This window comes from Triturus cristatus, chromosome 8 (assembly GCF_964204655.1).
Source record: "Triturus cristatus chromosome 8, aTriCri1.1, whole genome shotgun sequence".
Lineage (NCBI taxonomy): Eukaryota > Metazoa > Chordata > Amphibia > Caudata > Salamandridae > Triturus > Triturus cristatus.
The window spans coordinates 1,103,506,325-1,103,525,314 of NC_140591.1; the positions used below are offsets into that span (position 1 = coordinate 1,103,506,325).

The 18,990-nt window shown below is 47.1% G+C and overlaps 1 protein-coding gene across 4 annotated transcripts in view; it reads left to right on the plus strand.

Annotated features, from left to right (window-relative positions):
• Positions 1–18,990, plus strand: part of SCML2 (Scm polycomb group protein like 2) — a 752,432-nt gene that overhangs the window by 350,402 nt on the left and 383,040 nt on the right. For all 4 annotated transcript variants that reach the window (XM_085622654.1, XM_085622657.1, XM_085622655.1 and 1 more), the window contains one exon: positions 11,590–11,837. In XM_085622654.1, the coding sequence (XP_085478780.1) occupies positions 11,590–11,837 (248 nt within the window). The remainder of the gene's footprint in view (positions 1–11,589; positions 11,838–18,990) is intronic.

Here is an 18,990-nt window from a genome sequence, read left to right on the forward strand (position 1 = left end):
AGTTTCCGGTACTGAGGACCGTCACCCTCCTAGGGATCTCCCCCGCGCCCAAGCGTGGCTGTCTGGCCTCTTGGATACATTGGGGCTGGTGGATTGTTGGCGGCTGAAACACCCTACGCAGATACAGTACACCTTTCATTCCGGGGCTCATGGCAGTCTTTCAAGGCTTGATTATGTTCTGATGCCCGCGGCACAGGCGGGGAGGGTTGGGGAGGTATGACATTTGGCGCGGGGTATTTCGGACCACTCCCCGCTCCTGCTGTATTTCGACATTGTCCCGAGGGGGGAGGGGAGGGTGGTCCCGGTCAATCCCTGGTATCTGCGCTACCCCACAATTCGCGCAGATTTGGTTAAATCTCTGGAGCGGTATTTTGAAGATAATGTGGGGTCTGTATTGTCCGCGGTCTCTCTGTGGGAGGCGTTTAAGACGGTAATCCGGGGGGAGGCCCTGTCCCTCATTTCCCATTCCCGGAGGCGCGGGCGGGAGGAGGTGACCCGTATTGAAACTGAGATAACTGAATTGGAGGGTGATCTGGAATGTGGGGTAACGGATGATACACTGCATGCTCTCCGACTCAAACAGGCGGACTACAAGGCCCCAGTCATGGAGGCAGCCAGGCGCCTGAGTAGAGAGCAACAAGGGCGACTGTATGATGTGGGTGATAAGGCTGGTAAATTGATTGCGTGGCTGGATAAAAAGGAGAGAGTGAGTCGAGTTGTCCCGTCGATTGAGAGACTGGATGGTGTGTGTGTCACTGAGCCGGAGGAAATTGTTGAATGTTTCGCTGAGTATTTCCGTGGGGTGTATTCCCCGGTATCTTCCCGTTCGGAAGAGGATTCCCATGACCTGCTTAAAGACATTGCGCTGCCTTCCCTTTCGGAAGAGGATAAAGTGTCGTTGGATGCCGCCCCTACATCTGAGGAGATTGCCCTCGCCATACGTTCGGTCGCTTCCGGCAAGGCCCTGGGTCCTAATGGCCTTCCCATCGAATTGTACAAGCTGCGACCGGATACGCTGGCGCCACATCTCCGCGCTATGTTCCTCGCGGCCCGTTCGGCGGGCTCCCTCCCGCTGGACCAGCGTCTGGCCACTATCGTGGTTATTCATAAGGAGGGGAGGCCGCGGGATCGGGTCACGTCCTACAGGCCCATTTCTCTGTTGAATGCGGAGCCCAAAATTCTCGCCAAGGTGCTGGCTAATTGGCTGGTTAGCGTGGTGTGCGATCTGATTCACCAGGACCAGTCCGGCTTTATCCCTCATCGCAACACCGCGCTTAACCTGCGGCGTCTGCACGGGGTGCTCGCGCGGGTCCCGTTCATACGAGAGCCAGCCATTTTGGCGTCCTTGGACGCCACTATGGCGTTCGACACGCTTGAATGGCCATATATTTGGGCGATGCTGGCGAAGTTTGGTTTTGGCCCGGGATTCATTGGCTGGGTGAAACTGTTATACTCCGGACCTCTAGCGCAGGTGGTGGTGAACGGTAGAGTGTCGGCTCCGTTTGAGCTGGGCAGGGGTACGCGGCAGGGCTGCCCGCTATCGCCGCTCCTCTTCGCGCTTGCCTTGGAGCCCCTGGCGGAGTGGCTGCGGTGGGAGCCTTCCATTCGTGGTCTCCGTTGGACCCCTGAGTATGAGGATCGCGTATCTCTTTACGCAGATGATATCCTTTTATACCTTGCTTCCCCGCGTAAATCGCTGATTGTATTAGTGGATGTCTTGCATTCCTTTGGCTGTAATTCTGGCCTAGTCATCAACTGGGCTAAATCCTGTGTGTATGTCCTCTCCGGGGAGACTCCTATCCTACCGCGGGGCTGCCCTATCCAGGTCGCCTCGCAGGGATTTAAATACCTGGGTATCTTTATTACCCTGGATGCTGAGGCCCGATATAAACAAAATTTGCTCCCCCCCCCTCCAGCGCCTGAAGGAGGACGTGGCGCGTTGGAGGCGCTTGCCGCTCTCGTCGCTTGGCCGTGCGGCATTGTTTAAGATGATGTCGCTGCCACGTTTCCTATATGCTTTACAGAACACGATGGATGTTGTCCCGGCGCGCTACTTTCGCGAGGTAGAGAGTTTGCAGCGCCACCTATTCTGGGATGGGAGGCCGCGTATTGCCCTTGCGAAGCTGGCGCTCCCGTGGTATGACGGGGGGGTCGCCCTCCCGGACATCAAACGGTACTACTGGGCCTCCCAGCTGGCCGCGATAAACCACGGCCTTTACGGGCCTGCTTTAAACCCGGCCTTTGAGATGGATAAACTATTACTGCCGGGCGGTGACTACAATCGGGCGCTTTATTCTCGATCGCTCGACGCGCGTCTTACGGGCCCTACGCGGGTCATGGTACGGGTGTGGCACGCGGCAAACTTGGCGATGGGGTGGAAGGATCGATTGACCCGGGCGACGCCACTGTGTGCCTCTGAGCGGCTGGGCTCCCTGTGGACCTCGAAGGGCTTTGAGAAGTGGGACATGATAGGCATCAGCAGGGTGGGCGATCTCTGGACGAGGGGGGGATTCAAAACATTCGATGTGCTGCAGACGGAATTCCAGTTGCATGACAGGGAGTACTTTCGATATCTACAGGTCCGTCACGCGCTGGTCTCCGTATTCCCGGATGTTGCCTCCATCCCGGAGTACTCCCTCTGGAAGATAGAGTGCTAGATGGGCATGTGCCGGATGGCACGATTTCCTTAATCTACAAAAAGCTCATCAATGATCGCTCGGGACTGTTGACTAGCCTTCGTGAGGCGTGGGTCGCCGATGGATTGGAGCTGGACGACGAGGACTGGGTGTCTGCGGTGGCCTCCCCGAAAGAGGTGGCCATACCGGCCCGCCTTCGCTTCGTCCAGCTCAAAATACTCCATAGGGTCTATGTTACGGGGCCGGGTTTGCGGCGTATGGGATATTCCGTGGATTGGTTGTGTAAGCGTGGGTGTGGTTCATTGGGGACCTTCGTCCATATTTTGTGGGAATGTCCGGAGGTGGCGCGATTCTGGCGTGGTGTGCATGCGGTGTTGCGGGCGGTCACACATGTGCCGCTGCTTCCTGAGGCGAGGAGGTGTCTGCTAAATGTGTGGGAGCCGACTGATTACTCAGTGCCGCAGACGTGGTGGGTGACTCTGGGCTATATGGTGGCAAAGCGTGACATAGCGCAACTGTGGGGCTCCCAGAGGTCGCCAACGATCTCGGCATGGAAGGACAACATGGATTGGTGTATGTTTCGGGAAAAAGTGGTGTATGTCGCGAGAGATAAGCCTGGGAAATGGGTGAAAGTGTGGGGCCCCTGGAACTCCTACCGTGGCGGAATTTGTACCCCGCCGCTGACGCCTGAACTGGCACTGGCCCCGTCTCCCTAGTCTCCTTGTCTCCTTGGTTCTGGGTACGGAGTCCACTTTGTCTCCGCTCTGGCCTGTCCCCCCCCACTTTTCCTGTGTATCGGTAGGGTCCTCCCCGGGGGAGCGCATACTGCTGCTTCGATTTTTTTTGCTGCCTTGTGGATTTGTTTGTTATTTCTTACATAAAAATGGAACCGCCATCTGGGGGGTCCGGACGGTGTGGCCGCCAATGTTTTTTCTTTCCAACTCCTGTGATCTCTCTCTCGCTGCAGCGTGTGTTTCCCACTTGTATTCTATGCTCTTATCGTTTGCTAGCGGCCGGCCCGAAGGTTGTAGGCCCATTTTTGTACCTCTTTTGACTTCTGTAATAAAGGTTTCAAAAAAAAAAAAAAAAAAAGATTAGAGCCGGGTGTAGGGCCGTGAGCGTTACCGTAGCGTTTCAGCGGGTTTCGACGTCTCCCGTCTCTTTGCTCTCTGCTCATTCACGGCAAAAGCTCAATGATAACAGGTTATTGGAAACAGGTATGTGTGCGTGTGGATCCAGTTCCCTCATTCCCCTAGGCCGTGCTTTAAGTGGTATGAAAAAAGGTGGCGTGGCTTAAAACATGTAAACTAAAATTCTGTGCCTCACAGAGCATGCCACCTGAACAGTGTTTGCATTCCACTCTGAGTTTTCTGTTATTATATCGAGACATATAACACAAAATATGCCAGACCTTGTGGGTTTGCCAATGCTTGTTAGCAGTATCACATAAATGAGTCACAACAAAGAGCTGTGTTGTGAATAATATGGATTGAAAATGTTTCAGTTTTGAAATTGCAACACTGAATTTAGCAGTACTAAGCTCTATGGAAGGGTCAGTGAGCTTCAGGCCTAGTCATCCAAGCCTCCTTATCTTAACATTTGTCCACAGAAACTGGTGCTTCCTACGAGAGCTTTCTTTCTTTCGAAAGTGGTCGCTCCATTTCATGTAAGTCAAACCACCACTCTGCCTACTTTTTACGCTCCGCCTCATCCTTCCAAGGAAGAGGAGTGATTTTACCATCTTGACCTAAAAAGAGCACGGTCATTCTACCTTGACTGCACACAAGCTCTGGTTGGACTGCCAACTCTTCGTGTGGTATGTCGGAGCAAATAAAGGACAGGTTATACAGAAGAGGACCATCTCCCAATGGATCATTCTCTGTATCAAAATCTACTGAACATTGGCTAAGAAGCAACCCCTGAGGGTTTGCATGCTCATTCCACCAAATCTAAAGCTGCCACAACTACATTACCGACCAGAGTTCCGGTCATGGGCATCTGCTGGGCAGCAACGCGGGCATCTCTGCACACGTTTACCAAAGACTTCTGTCCGGACAGTCAGGTCTGAATGGATCAGTACTTTTTCCGTTCAGTCCTGCTGGACTTTCTCGTGTGAAATTGGTCGGCAGACCCACCTCCGGGGAGTTATTGCTTAGGTATCTATTCTAAGATAAGGCATCTGCATCTAGGATTTTTTATCTGATGAATAAGTTACTTACCTCTGGTTATGTCTTATCTGGTAGAGACTCTAGCTGCAGATTTCTTACTGACCCAACCCATTCTCCTGCTCTGCGATCGGATTTTTAGGGACAGGGCTTTCCCCTTTCAGGGGCCTTGTTTTTCACACCGGTCGTCGGGCTACTACATGGCTCAAAAAGTAACTGCCGTCAGCGTGGCTGAGTGGCACTGTGAACATTCTTTCATGCACGGATGATGCCAACACCGCCACGTGGACCCGGATAATGCCACCTACTGGCATATAGTAGTATGGCTTGCAAACAATATCCGGATCCAGTCTGATGCCTGCGGATAATTCTAAGGCAGGGAATCTACAGCAAGATAGTCTTTACCAGATACGGCGTTACATAAGGTAAGTAAACTGTTCTTTTCTTTCCCGTCGAAACAGCCAATATTTCTGCAGTTGTGCATCTCCTTCGCATACTTTTTTATCAAATCACAATTACAGTTGGCTTTAGTATTCTGTAAAGAGGCCAAGGACTGGATGTGCTCTTGTCTGAAGGCAGTTATGACCCACTAATCGGTACGTTGAGAAACCCACACTGCCTGCAGGCTGCCCTGCAGAGCTCGATCTCAAAACCCTCCTAAATACCCACCTGCAACCTGAACTTACTGAGAGACCCACAGGCGATTCAATTCACAGTATGTCCTACATAAGTCATATGCTGCATTAAAAAACTCTAGACGCATACTGTTTGGAAAAATCAAATACTCTTCGGTTATGCAAGATGAAGTTAAATGTGAGATAAAAACGGACTGCATCTGTGCTATGGATTACTGTGAATGTGTTTACCGTCATTGTTGGGAGCTCAATCAATGTTTTTTTATGATGCAGTTAAGGACATTAACATAGGGCCCAAAAGGGGCCCGTTTCAAAATGATTTATTAGCAATGGCCATAGATGTGATAGTTGCCAGGAGAGACATTGCTCACCACTGGAACAGAGATGACCTCCATCACATGAAGAGTGGCACAGGGCATGGACTATTGTGCCAATTTGGAAGAACTAGTGTAGAGAGCACGCAGCTGTAATAAGAACATCATGAAATCTGGGGTCTGTGGTGGCGTCATGTTCAACAAGCATTGCCAGTGCCAATTGGTCTGGCTTTAAAGGAATGCTGTATGGTAATGTGAAGCATTACAAGTAAATAATATGGGAATACATATGTATTTGTGTGGAAGCAGAACCGTAGCATAATATTGGTGCAAGTTAAAAGGTCAGGTGGCAATTGCATTGTCAAGCCAAACCCAAAAATCCATGTAGGTTAATGACTGCTCATCTCCGATCTGTATTGCTGCCAGGGAAAAACAGCATAATTTATCTAGTTATCTAATACACATTAATAGCATTTCAATGTCGTCCCAATATGTGGTTGGAGCCAAAGCCCCCTTCTCGCTTGATGCTCACATAATTATATTGCGACAGCTGCGCTGTCAAGCCAGACTATAACAAACATTGGCATAGCCAATAGGTCTCGCCTTCGGTACCTTATAAGTGTTTAGCCATGCAACGGTTGATGTTGTAGAACCAAGGATATTGTGCTGCATAACTAAATATTTATAAGGGTCCAAAGGCGAGACCTATTGGCTATGTTTTTCAATAGTGAAGGCAGTAATCCTTGTTATTGGCAGGGTGAATGTGCACTCTGAGCAGCATTTGCCCCTGTTTTTTGGCCAGTCCAGACCTGGTTGCATCATTTTGTTATTATGGTGGGGAGAAGGGTTTACATTACTTATCAGGTGACATTTGTGTCAGAGGGTGGCGCTCTGTGTCACATGACACCAAGTACTATAATGTGGCCTATCCGTAGCTGCTTCCTGTTGTGCGCTTCATGCGAACTGTAACACCGTGAATCCCGACTTGTTAATCCTAAATACTTGAGCTGCTGTCGCCCTTCATTTCTTTCAACTTTCCCTTTAGATTCATTTATTTCTGAATGGTGAAAATTTCTATGACGTACAGATAAGCCAGAAAGAACCACCACGGAGGCCGCAGTTACTAGCAGTACAGGATAGCGATAGTTGGAAACAAAATCTATAGGGGCAGAAAAACTTATTTGGATATAATGACCCGCCACCCATGTATACTGTTTATTCTCGCTTCAGATTGGGGGTTCTGCCAATGGACCAGCACTCCAGGCTGTGACAAGGTGTTGTTGCCACATCTGGTCAGTGCCAGATTGACACCAGAACAATAGAAATATCTGCCCATGTGGTATTTCTTACATCAGCTAATTAAACACTATAAATCACTATAGCACGGCCACTAGAATTAAGTGGCAGTGAAGAATAGGGTTGACATAGTTATGCAGCAAGGAAAGTCGAATATGTAACATAATGTGGCACAATATGTTGCAGTAATATTTCAGTTTTTTGACAGTTTAACAACTACTAATAGTGTATGAGCAAAGCCGCATCTCATTAGTAACAGTTTAACACCTGAATGCAGCAATCGTCAACTGAAAGCTGACCAGTTAACCCTTGCAGAGGGGTTGCCACTTCGCCAAACCACATATGACCCCTTTTGTTTAGAAAATGTCTACACTGGTCTATGAATACCCTTTTCTACACTGTGTGCTACAAAGTGTGAAGTGTACAATGGGAATGGTACACAACACAGAAAGCGTACCTAATGAAGGTAAGAGCCGTGGGTTAGAGGGAGACCAATCTTGCAAACCTTTAATGCAGTTTCGAGCTTAGCAACAGTTTCTGAAAGGAAGATTCTAGAGTCCTCACTGTGAGTAATGCCGAGCGCGGACTTCGGAGACACGATCAGTGTTAGACTGATCGTAACGGATTGTGCATAGTTTGTACATTACAGTACGTGTCAAGTGTGTATGTGGTGTGTACACTACAGTGCGTGTCAAGTGTGTGTGTGGTGTGCACACTACAGAATGTGTCAACAGTGCGCCTATGACTACCGATGTTGTTGATACGTTGTTGTGGAACAGCTGCAGGCTTGCATTTAAAACAGAATTATTGTATTTTTTGGTGGTCGGTGCCCCTCCTCACATGCCTGACATACTCCGATTGCTACCAATCACAGCTGTGAGGATATGAGGCGCCCTCCCTTGTTCACCTCACAGCACTGCGCCTGCTCCTGTAGCATATGACATAGCGCCAAGAGGAGTAAAGAGGAGCTAGACATCCAGGGGAGTTGCAGTACTCTGAGAAAGCGTGTGGCCGGGGACAGAGGAGAGGTACACATAGGAATAGGTGTGTGGCTCTGGAGGTGTACAGAGTCGGAGGCTGCAAGTGAGTGTCACAAAGCTCGGAGGGTGAGTGTCGAAGCACTGCCCTCTGTAGGGTCTGCATGTGAAACAGCTGGGAAACACGATCAGTGTTTATTTATTCAACGGTAGCTGCCTTTCATTCAGAAGACTGAGCATGACAGATTGTGTGTAGTTTGTACATTACAGTACGTGCGAAGTGTGCCTCTCGGGTTTAAACAAGCATTGGCATACAAATAGAACATGGTGACCAGTACGGGGTTGTTTGCTCTCCCCCACGCCCCAGTGACACACTCAGGAGTGATACCCTCAGTAATGACACCCAGTAGTGATACATCCAGGAGTGATAACCTCAGGAGAGAGACACAGGACTGACCAACTTAAGAGTGCCACGCCCAGGAGTGACACACTCTGGAGTGCAAGTACAGGGGCCCCTGTCCCTGCAGGCTGGACTCATTAAGATGTGGCCTAACGGTTAGAGCATATGACCTCGAAGCTGGGTAACCAGGTTCGAGTCTCTGCGGCTCAACCTCTTGAGATTCTGGGCAAATCACTATCTCTCCGCGCCTAACAAAACATGGATGTGCCTGTCTGCAACAGCTGGTGCTTGTGTAAAGCGCCATGATACCTCCGGGTTGAGTTCGAGCTATATAAAACTGCAAGACAAAAAACACGGCTCTGTGGATCTTACATGCCCTCACACGTGCACTCACTGTCACGTGCACTCACTGTCACGTGCCTCAGAGGTACTCTCGTGCTCATGGGGGATACACTCTCTCCCCTCCATAAGTGCCCCTCGCTCCTAGAAGATTCACGCACTTCCTGCTGGTTGGAGAAGAGTGAGACACAAGCTCTCACGTGACAAAGTCGGGGTATAGCGCCCACCAAGCGCATCTCGGGTTCAAACAAGCATCATCATACAAATAGAACACGGTGACCAGTACGGGGTTGTTTGCTCTACCCCACGCCCCAGTGGCACACTCAGGAGTGAGACCCTCAGTAATGACACACCCAGTGGTGATACATACAGGAGTGATAACCTCAGGAGAGACACACAGGACTGACAAACTTAAGAGTGACACACCCAGGAGTGACACACTCTGGAGTGTAAGTACAGGGGCCCATGTCCCTGCAGGCTGGACTAATTAAGATGTGGCCTAACGGTTAGAGCATATGACCTCTAAGCTAGGTAACCAGGTTCGAGTCTCTGCGGCTCAACCTCTTGTGATTCTGGGCAAATCACTTCATCTCCCCGAGCCTAACAAAACATGGGTGTGCCCGTCTGGAACAGCTGGTGCTCCTGTAAAGCGCCCTGATACCTCCAGGTTGAATTCGAGCTATATAAAACTGCGAGACAAAAAGCACGGCTCTGCGGCTCTTACACGCCCGGAAATTGCTTGTACTGTCTCCACGCAAGGAAGCTAGAGATGTTTAGGAACGACTGCTGTGGCACAAAATGCCATGAAGGTGCTTGTGTGTGGCATAGAAAGACTCCCTGCAGATAAATCACGGATTACAGTGACATAGCGCGTGACAGTAAGAAAATAACAAGCGCTCGCCGTGACGTCTTCGTCACCTTTTTCTGCCGTCCCACTTGGACGGCCTCGCCTGCTAAAAGGTTTCTTGTCTTTATGGGGTAACGTGTTTGGCCCCATAAAGAAGATAAAAAACCTTTTACGCCAGCAGGAAGTCAGAAGAGCCAGTCCAACTGGATCGGCTCTAAAAGAGAAAAGTATACATCACTGGAAGCTCTTTTCCAATGGCTGGCCACCGTTTAGCATAAACGGTGACACCAGCTAATGGAAAAGAGAGGCGGGGCTTAAACCCTGCTAGTGAAAGCTACCCAAAAACATAAAATCTCACCAGCGAGACTGCGCATGTCTGCGCAGCCTACGCTAGCCGAGACCTAAAAAGTATGGGCAGGCATATGTATGTATGTATGGTATCTTTATTTTGTACAGGTAATGTTTTTATAGGAATCTAATAGAGGAGCAAGAATCCCTTTCAAGCTGATGGTCATACCTGGGGCACAGTGAAAAATGACCAGTGAGAAATTAAACATCAAAGTGCCCCGAAAAAGGTGTAACCTACACGATTGCTTATGCAGTAGTATTGATCAAACCATCTAAAGGCATTCTTTATGAAATCGTTGTTTGGGAGCATGATCACCAGGACTGAATACTGTGTTCCTCTTCTAGTAGAGAGCATGTCTTGCTTTCAGCCTCTGCATTGTCTGATCAAGTGTCCATGAGAACTTAATAAGTGAAAATTCAGTAGGGGGCTTTAACCCCTTCGGCGCTCATGACGGAACGGTTCCGTCATGAGCGTCGGTTGAGCTGTGCTCATGACGGAACCGTTCCGTCATGACCACGCCCGCGCAAGAAACGGTCAACGCTCAGCGGGAATCGGCGCCGCGTCGAAGGGGTTAAATAGGTTGTCTACTTAGTTTATTGTCTTTTGGGTATTTACGTTGTGCTAAATATGCCACCACTATTTGCTTGACACTTACTAGAAGTTACTGACCGATTGTCTCAAAGTAAATTTGGGTTTCCTGGCCCCCCTCAAACTTCATATTGTTCATTGGCAGAATGTTGAATTTCATGTGAATGATGGGGTAAGGAACTTGAGCCTGGTTTCTCTTTCATCTCTAGCGTATTTATGTGGCATGATTGCTGTCTTGTCCACCACTTCATTTGAGATGTAAGGTGACCATGTTAGTGCGCCAGACCAGCAAGGCTGCACATGGTGCTGTTGACTGTGACAAGTGTTGTTCATTGAAGTGTGCTGCCTTTACTAAATAGATACCACCTCAGCAATGATTGAAGAGCTAATCAGAAAAGTCATCTTGCCTTCCCAAATCCCTCCTCTTCAGGCCTGCTAGTGCTTGACTCGCACATTAAGTGTTCTCATATGTAATCCGGCCTGGGGATGTTACTATGGAACGTAAAAGCTGTTGAGCCCTGGAGGAGATCCAAAGGATGAACCACTCTTGCAAATGTATGGAAATATTTACTGTAGATGAAGCACTAGTCTCCCAAAGGATTCACATTTGAGACTTGTGTTTGCACATATCTCCTTGCTATCGTTATGTCTGCACTGGTGTAGAGGTTGTGTCTGCATTAGGTAAGTAGAGCCACAGGTTGTATAGTAATTTGGACTTTATCCTGAATGTTTGCTGTGTTTTCTTAGAAGTACAGCTTTAGAGGTAAGGATTTACAAAGTTTGACATCACATAGCAGGCTTTTTTTAATATGACCAAAGTAGCATCATGTTTTTTCGAACAATCAGTATGAGAAAGTATGCACAGGCTAGTCTGTGCGCACTCCAAGACTTGTTGAAAATGATTAAACAAATTACGAATCATATGGTTTAAAACACATTTTTACTTTATTATGTATGTTTTGCCATCAGAATCAGATGCTTTAGCTAAGAAATATTTTACTTCTACCTGAACTTACCTACCTTTGTTTTGTATTTCTTTTTAGTTTCCCTCCCAAAGAGTATTACAAATACACCTGTGTCCCCACCGAAAGCAATCCGAAGTTCAATGCAGTCTCAACCAAAACCTGCTTTTGTCCCAGCACAGAGGATTAAGAAAAGAAGTCGAGGTAGACCACCTGGATCAACAGCTGTCCGGAAGGGGAGGCCTCCTAAAAATGCTTCAGTAGCTAAACATCACACACATTCTGAAAGTTTAAAAACGCAAAGAACGGGTTTAAAACCTGGAAGGAAGGTAAATAAAAATCTACGGGTTAGTTTACGTACTGCTATTTTTGATTGGTTAAAGTAACTTTAACAATTCCAAACACATTGCTCAGTTTCTTAGCAATTATGCAAAACAAGCCTATGGTTCAACTATTTAGTTGTTTTTATCCTACTCCCTTCCAGTAGATGGGTTTGTTCTATATATTTTTTTTTTAAATGGCTTTTTAACTTGAAAATTAGAGTCCGCAACACCAACTCTGAAGTTGTAGACATTTAAAGCATTTTTTATTTTGCTAACACCATTATTTGTTACCTCCGTCTGCACAAAAAGCAGTGTTGCGAGGATAACATTATAGAGGTAGCAAGGGAAGTGTTTCCCCCCCTCACAATGTTCTTTAATATACCTTCTATAAGGGAAGCTCACTGCAACAATGAAAAACTGCTGGATGGAACAGCACCCAACTGGCCATGTCATTGACTAAATGCAGAGGAAACGCCCTTATCAAGATTGACCCTTGATATCCCTTAAGCTAATTAATGGCTATCTTTTTGTATTTTATACATACTCTTAATGGGCTTTGATTCTGAGTGATTCAGCCTTTGCCTCAATTGTTTTGCGAATTTTCTGCCATTGGCATGAGACATTCAGTCCTATCTTGCATCAGTCCACAGGTGTATTGTTGTTTCACAGTTTTTTTGGGATCTTTAGGTATTTTCTTCCATCGCCATTACAATGCTGATAGGATTATTTTACATCTGAAAGGTATGGTCACACATGTACAAAACGATTCATTTAAAAAAAAGTTGTATTCATTTTTATTGATTTCTGTCATAGCACAAGTGCCAGTAATCATTTCCTTTCCTATGTTTCTTAAATTTAGTGTAAAACCGTCCTATGGATTTTTGAATAACCCCCAGTTATGAATGCAAAAAAAGTTTAGATATTTTGCTTTGTAGGTAGGTAGATTTAAATTTTAATCTGAGCCTGGAACATAACAAATTGGTATGTTTACTCTGTTAGCAAGCAAATGATTTGAGGGTTTCTATAATTGTATTTGTTGTTCTAAATTGTTAAAGTGAGCAAGCAAAGTCAGGGCATGGGCACACCCAAAGCAATAGAAATTGTTTGGAAAAAATTGAGGTGAAAGCTGAGTGGTGTCAGGAGACGCAGATAGAGTAAGTAGAGTCATTGTGCACCTTGTAGGTTACCCATTTTGATAATTTGGGATTGCATTGAAGAACAAGATCGTAGAGACTTATTGAAAACTAAAATAAGTTATTAGTTCAGCCCCAGAAGGACACCCCCATGGTTATCGGGGAGTAAACTGTTATGAAAACCAAAACTAGCATGTTGAACATAAGAATTAAAATGTACTTACTCAAATAACTTGCAAAATTCAAGTGATCTATATACTCAATCTCAGACTGATCTTAAGTTGGTGGCACCTTCAAATCCATCTGTTGATTAATCATCCTGTCTTGCTTCTTAAAACATGACATGCTTTACTTTAAATGAGAAAAAGTGAATAACATTTATAATGCTCAGATATGTTTTACCAAAGGTTAAATGGAAGAACAGCATTCACCAACTTTTGATCTTTAATAGATTCACAGTCTTGAATAATAATTTCATCAGGCTAAAAATCCAAATTAACTTCCAATAGCAATAAACAATATTATATCCTCATCCTGGGATCCTCACCCTCCGCCTGGGACGACTCCTGGTGGCCCCCCGCCCTGGGAGCCACCCCCAAGCCAACGGACCACGCACGCAACCTAGGCTTCATCCTGGACTCCTCCCTCTCGATGACCAGACAAGTCAACGCCGTCTCGTCTTCATGCTTCAACACCCTGCGCATGCTTCGAAGGATCTTCCAGTGGATCCCCACCGAGACCAGGAAGACGGTCACCCAGGCCCTCGTCACCAGTCGGCTGGACTACGGGAACGCCCTCTACGCCGGCACCGCCGCCAAACTCCAGAAGAAACTCCAACGGATCCAGAACGCCTCAGCACGACTCATCCTGGACATCCCCCGACACAGCCACATCTCCGGACACCTGAGAGACCTGCACTGGCTCCCCGTCAACAAAAGAATCCCGTTCCGACTCCTCACCCACGCACACAAGGCCCTCCATGACCTGGGCCCCAAGTTCCTCAACAGCCGCCTGACCTTCCACAAGCCCACCCGCCAGCTCCGCTCCGCCAGCCTCGCTCTCGCCACCGTCCCCCGCATCCGCAGAGCCACCGCCGGAGGAAGATCCTTCTCCTACCTGGCCGCCAAGACATGGAACTCCCTCCCCATCCACCTCCGGACAACGCAAGACCATCTCGCCTTCAGGAAGCAACTCAAGACCTGGCTGTTCGAGCAGTAGCGTTCCCCCCCCCCCCCCCCCCCCCCCCCCACCCCCCAGTGCCTTGAGACCCTCCGGGTGAGCAGTGCGCTATACAAATGCCTATGATTGATTGATATTAAAATGACCATAAGCCCAAACCGCGTGTGTTTATGAACATATTCACATCATTTGAAATGTTTTGACCTTCAGCCAGTGAGGTGAATGCACTTAGCACATTACTTCCCTCCCAAGCTGCGAAAGCTCAGATTTGTATGGCATTTCATGTGTAAGGGAATTCTTCAATCAGAGTTGCGCTCTATCTTTACAGACTGCCACATAAGACTGGATTTTAACCCTTTCTCAAACTCCCATAGAACTCTGCAAGGTTTTGCTCCAGCTCCGCTGTACAGTGAGTTGTTTTAGAGGTTATTTAGCTTTTTTTCTGGTCCAATGGAAACTACAATTGTCGTCATGACAAACAAGGAGAGAAGATCTCTCCTCAAACATTGTTTATCTTGTGGACAGCGAAAGATCTGAGGATGACTTTCCTGAACAATACCTATACTGCCTGTACCCCAAGCACAATACATCTCACTGTGGCTGACCCGGTCTCTTCAATATAAAAAGAAAGAATCTGCCTCTTAAAAGAATGCTCCCTTGTCAGGCTCTTATTCTGTGCGATAGGTACATCCACAAAGGTGGCACATAAATGTTTAGAACGTAACTGAATTGAAATTGTGTAATGAAGTGCATAGTCATGCTCCACTAAGGAAAGAATCTCTAGTTCTTACTACAAGACAACGAAAGAAGGCTTCGTAGCACTCGCTGCAAAAAAAAAAAATAGCAAGAAAATCTGGCTCCTCAGTGATGCGGGAGACTTCCAACCTGAACAATCATCAGGAGACCTTTTATTGATGAAAGACTACACTGTTGATGACCAAATCATCATCAACCACCCTGTCTGTATCTGTTCTGCTCATAATCATCCCATTGGCAGCCAAGAATGTCCTATTGTCTAATGTGCTGATGACGGCACCGAAGATGGCAGTTCTAACAGCTTTGTGGACGATGGACAAACAGTCACATTAATAATAGCCCATGATGATTGCGTTGGTGACTTGTTCGGCATAGATTGAGATCACATTGACAACCATACTGCAGGATGTTCATGTCCCACTGTGACTGGAGATGCCTCTTTCATATTTATGGCTACAAGTGTCATAACTGAAAGTGTCCACGTAGTTACCTGTGCAAACTTTCAGAAACTGCATGCAGTCCTGTGCAGCTAGATATCCAGTATATACCGCACTAAGAGCACAAACTTGCAGAGAACGAGTATGACTGTCATTATAAAGGCAAAAATGGTAGCTGGGCATATGAACACCATTGACATAAAAATGTGCTTCCACAGCCACCTAATTTTTCCCTGGACTCGCTTAGGAACTATGATCATAAGTGCCTTTAATGTTCCTGAATACTTCACAACAGATAAGGGAGAACTTTCAAAGGCTGGTTTCCCAACCACAGCATTACATACCACATCCAATACAGTAACTAGCACATATATCCATTGAATTCCACCCATGCCACCATTACCAGCACAGCCCCCCACAATCTGTACCAGGTTCTCCTGCCCTCAAGGACATTAGGGGGAGGTGAGTAGAGACCGAAGCATGATGAGGAAGAAGCAGTTAAAAATGAAGAAGCTGGGATGATTCACAACCATGACCTGGAAGAGAATCATTGTGAAGGTGATGACTAGATAGTACAGTATTACTCTAACCTGTATATGGAGCACAGTTGCAGTCATCTGCACTAATTTCTCACATCCATGCTCTATTGGAAAGGGAAATGGGAGTCCCCGGTATTTAAAATAGTAGTAGTAGTAGACTTAGTATACGTAATAGTACACTAATCGGTATAGACTAGAAAGACCTAGGCCTCTCAGTTTATTAACCTGTCATAGTCATTATTAAAAAAGAACCAATGTTCTGCTTCAACCAATCACCTCAGTCACCTCTAGAACCCTCCAGAGAGATGGTCAGCACCTCAGATTATCTACTGCACGTTGTGCTAAGGGAGTCTCCCCTGAGCTCTGCTCAGTTTTCTCTTCTAAAGGACGTTTTCAGGATTTCCTGTCAGGAAAGTACTTTAACTTCTTTATATTGACATTAATAGAGTGGAATTACTTATTTGTTGGTGGATTGCTAAATCTGACTGAACTATGGCCGATAAGACTAAGAAGGCTCTCTTTAGAGAATGTGCCACTTGTTTGAAGAAAAGGCTTTATGTAGAGGACACAAAGACTGCATTTGTTGTTTGTACCCTTCTCATAAGGTTACAAGCTGCAAAATTTGTCGTACATTCTCAAACGGAACATTGAGGGATTGAGAAGGACGTCTTTTAATTTGGCCTCAAAAATTTAAAACTAGGTCTGATCCTGTATCAGATTCAGAAAGTAAGCAGTCAACCTCCTCTAAAACTTCTAAAATCTCTTCAAAAAGGGCTAGGGATCCTTCACAGTAAGATAAGGAACCTGTTAAAAAATGCACCAAGAAGTCCTCTCACGAATCTTCCTCTGAGCGCAGTAAAGGCTCTCACAAAAAAGAGCAGCTACCTAATACTGTTTCTGAGCCAGATACACCTCTAGCTCATCTTAAAGTGACATTCAAAAAACCCTCTTCTGACAAGCCATCAGTGAGTTCTCATGTGAAGGAGAGAGTTTCAACCATTTCGTCGCCGAGAGGCTGCACTGCAGGCACGTCGACAACTTGTTCTATGGCTCTCTCATCGTCGACGACATCCTTGACATCGTTGACGCAGGGTCCAATTTCGTCGCCCATTCTTCTGATACCTAAGGAGAAAGCATCGTCTACGAAGCACTCGTCGTCGTCGACAAAACCGATGTTGGCAACATCGTCGTTGAGTAAAGTACTGTAGACTAGGTCACCGGCGAGCATGCCACGGTCGACTATATGATCGGCGAAGAAGCCGTCGACGAAGGAGCAATCACCGGCATCGGTGAGATCTCTACCGTCGACGAAACCGCAACTGTCGTCGAAGTCACGACCATCGACGCCGTCGACGGCTGAGGCAAAATCTTTGGAACTGAAGACATCGTTGTCGACGCAGTCGTCGATAGTTGCGTCTATGAAGAAAAGATCACCGTAAAAGACACAGGATGTGGAAATTACACCAGAGCACTCTTCGCCCAGTAGGATTACGCCTCTATTACCAACTCATCTACTGGAAGGGGCTGATGAAGATTCCGAACAAGATAGTGGTCCGTTTGGGTATGCTTATAGTCCATTCGAATTACACGTTGAGTGTGAGCCATATGAGCACGAGGAGGATGATCAGCAATACTATGATCAAGCCTATTTTATGCAACCTGCACAAGGACGTCAGCAGTCTCTTGAAGAAATGGTTATGATGCCTGCTGCATTGTTATCTGATTTGCAGTTCATGCTACAAGATTACAGGCAACGCTTTCCACCGTCGGGCCAGCCAATAGACCTCCGCCATCTCAGGTGACATCACCTGTACGACTAAATACTCCTGCTGTGTTATCGGTCCCTAGTACTCCACAAGCTGTTCCTCTCCAGGAACCAGCCTCTTCATATGAGGAAGGGGAATTACATGACACAGCCTCGGAATGGGACGATTACAGAATGTCATTGCCTGCCTCACCAACACCCCGTGCGATAGATTCCCCACCAGAGGACATTGCGGGATTTCACTACTTGTTGGAGGGTGCAGCGAAAAAAAATTGCTTTACATATGCTATCCAAACAAGCTGACTGCTTTTTATACGATTTTAAAGAGCCTTTTCGAAAGTCAGTAAGAGCTATTCCCATACTAGATTATATTTGGGATGAAGGTATTAGTATCATGAAGAACCCAGCCTCAGTGCCAGCGGTAAGAAATATAAGACCATAGATGACGCCCCAGTGTGCCTCACAGGTCACCCAAAACCAGACCTGGTGGGAATGCAGGCCCCCCAACAATGCTCCCAAAAATCCTGCGGCACCTTTATCTGCACCCCTGGACAGAGAAGGCAGACAGCTGGATTCCATTGGCAAAAGGTTCTCAGCGATGTCTGCACTAATGGTTAAGGCTGCAAATTCCCTGGCGATTCTAGGGCACTACGATCACCAAATGTGGTAGGACATTGCCTCAAATATCGACCAGCTGCCAGAAGATGTGAAGGAAGAGGCAAAAAAGATTCTGCATGAAGTAGAGAGGGCGTCAAGTGAGATAATTGATTCAGCTATGGATGTCGCTGTGACTGGATTTAGGCAACTGGCTTGATCTGCAGTTTTGCGCAGACAGGGATGGCTCAAACCACCTCTTTCCATCCAGTGGTTAAGAATAAGATATTGGACCTTCCATATGATGGGGAAGCTCTTTTCGGTAGTCATGTGGAAGAGGCCCTCAAAACCATCAAGGCAGACACAGTCAAGTCATTGGGGACGCTTCAATTCAGAAAAGTTTCTATTTGAGGTTGTAGGAGACGAGGACAGCCATCCTACAGAGGGGGGTATCAGCAATACCGCTACACAGCATACTCTTCGTCATCTCAGTCACACCGGCCTCAGTACCAACTGAGGCAGCCACCTCAATCATCCTACATCAGACCAAATAGGGGGAAAACACCACGAGCTGGCAAGGATACTAGCCGTTGGCAATGATGCACCCCAGGCTCCGGCTCCATCTCTGTCTTCCTCACATTTATGTCCAACTCATCCTACCCACCTAGGAGGCAATGTCACTCACTACCTCCATCAATGTCAGTCCATCACTACGGACCAGTGGGTTGTTCGTCTAGTACAATTCGGACACACACT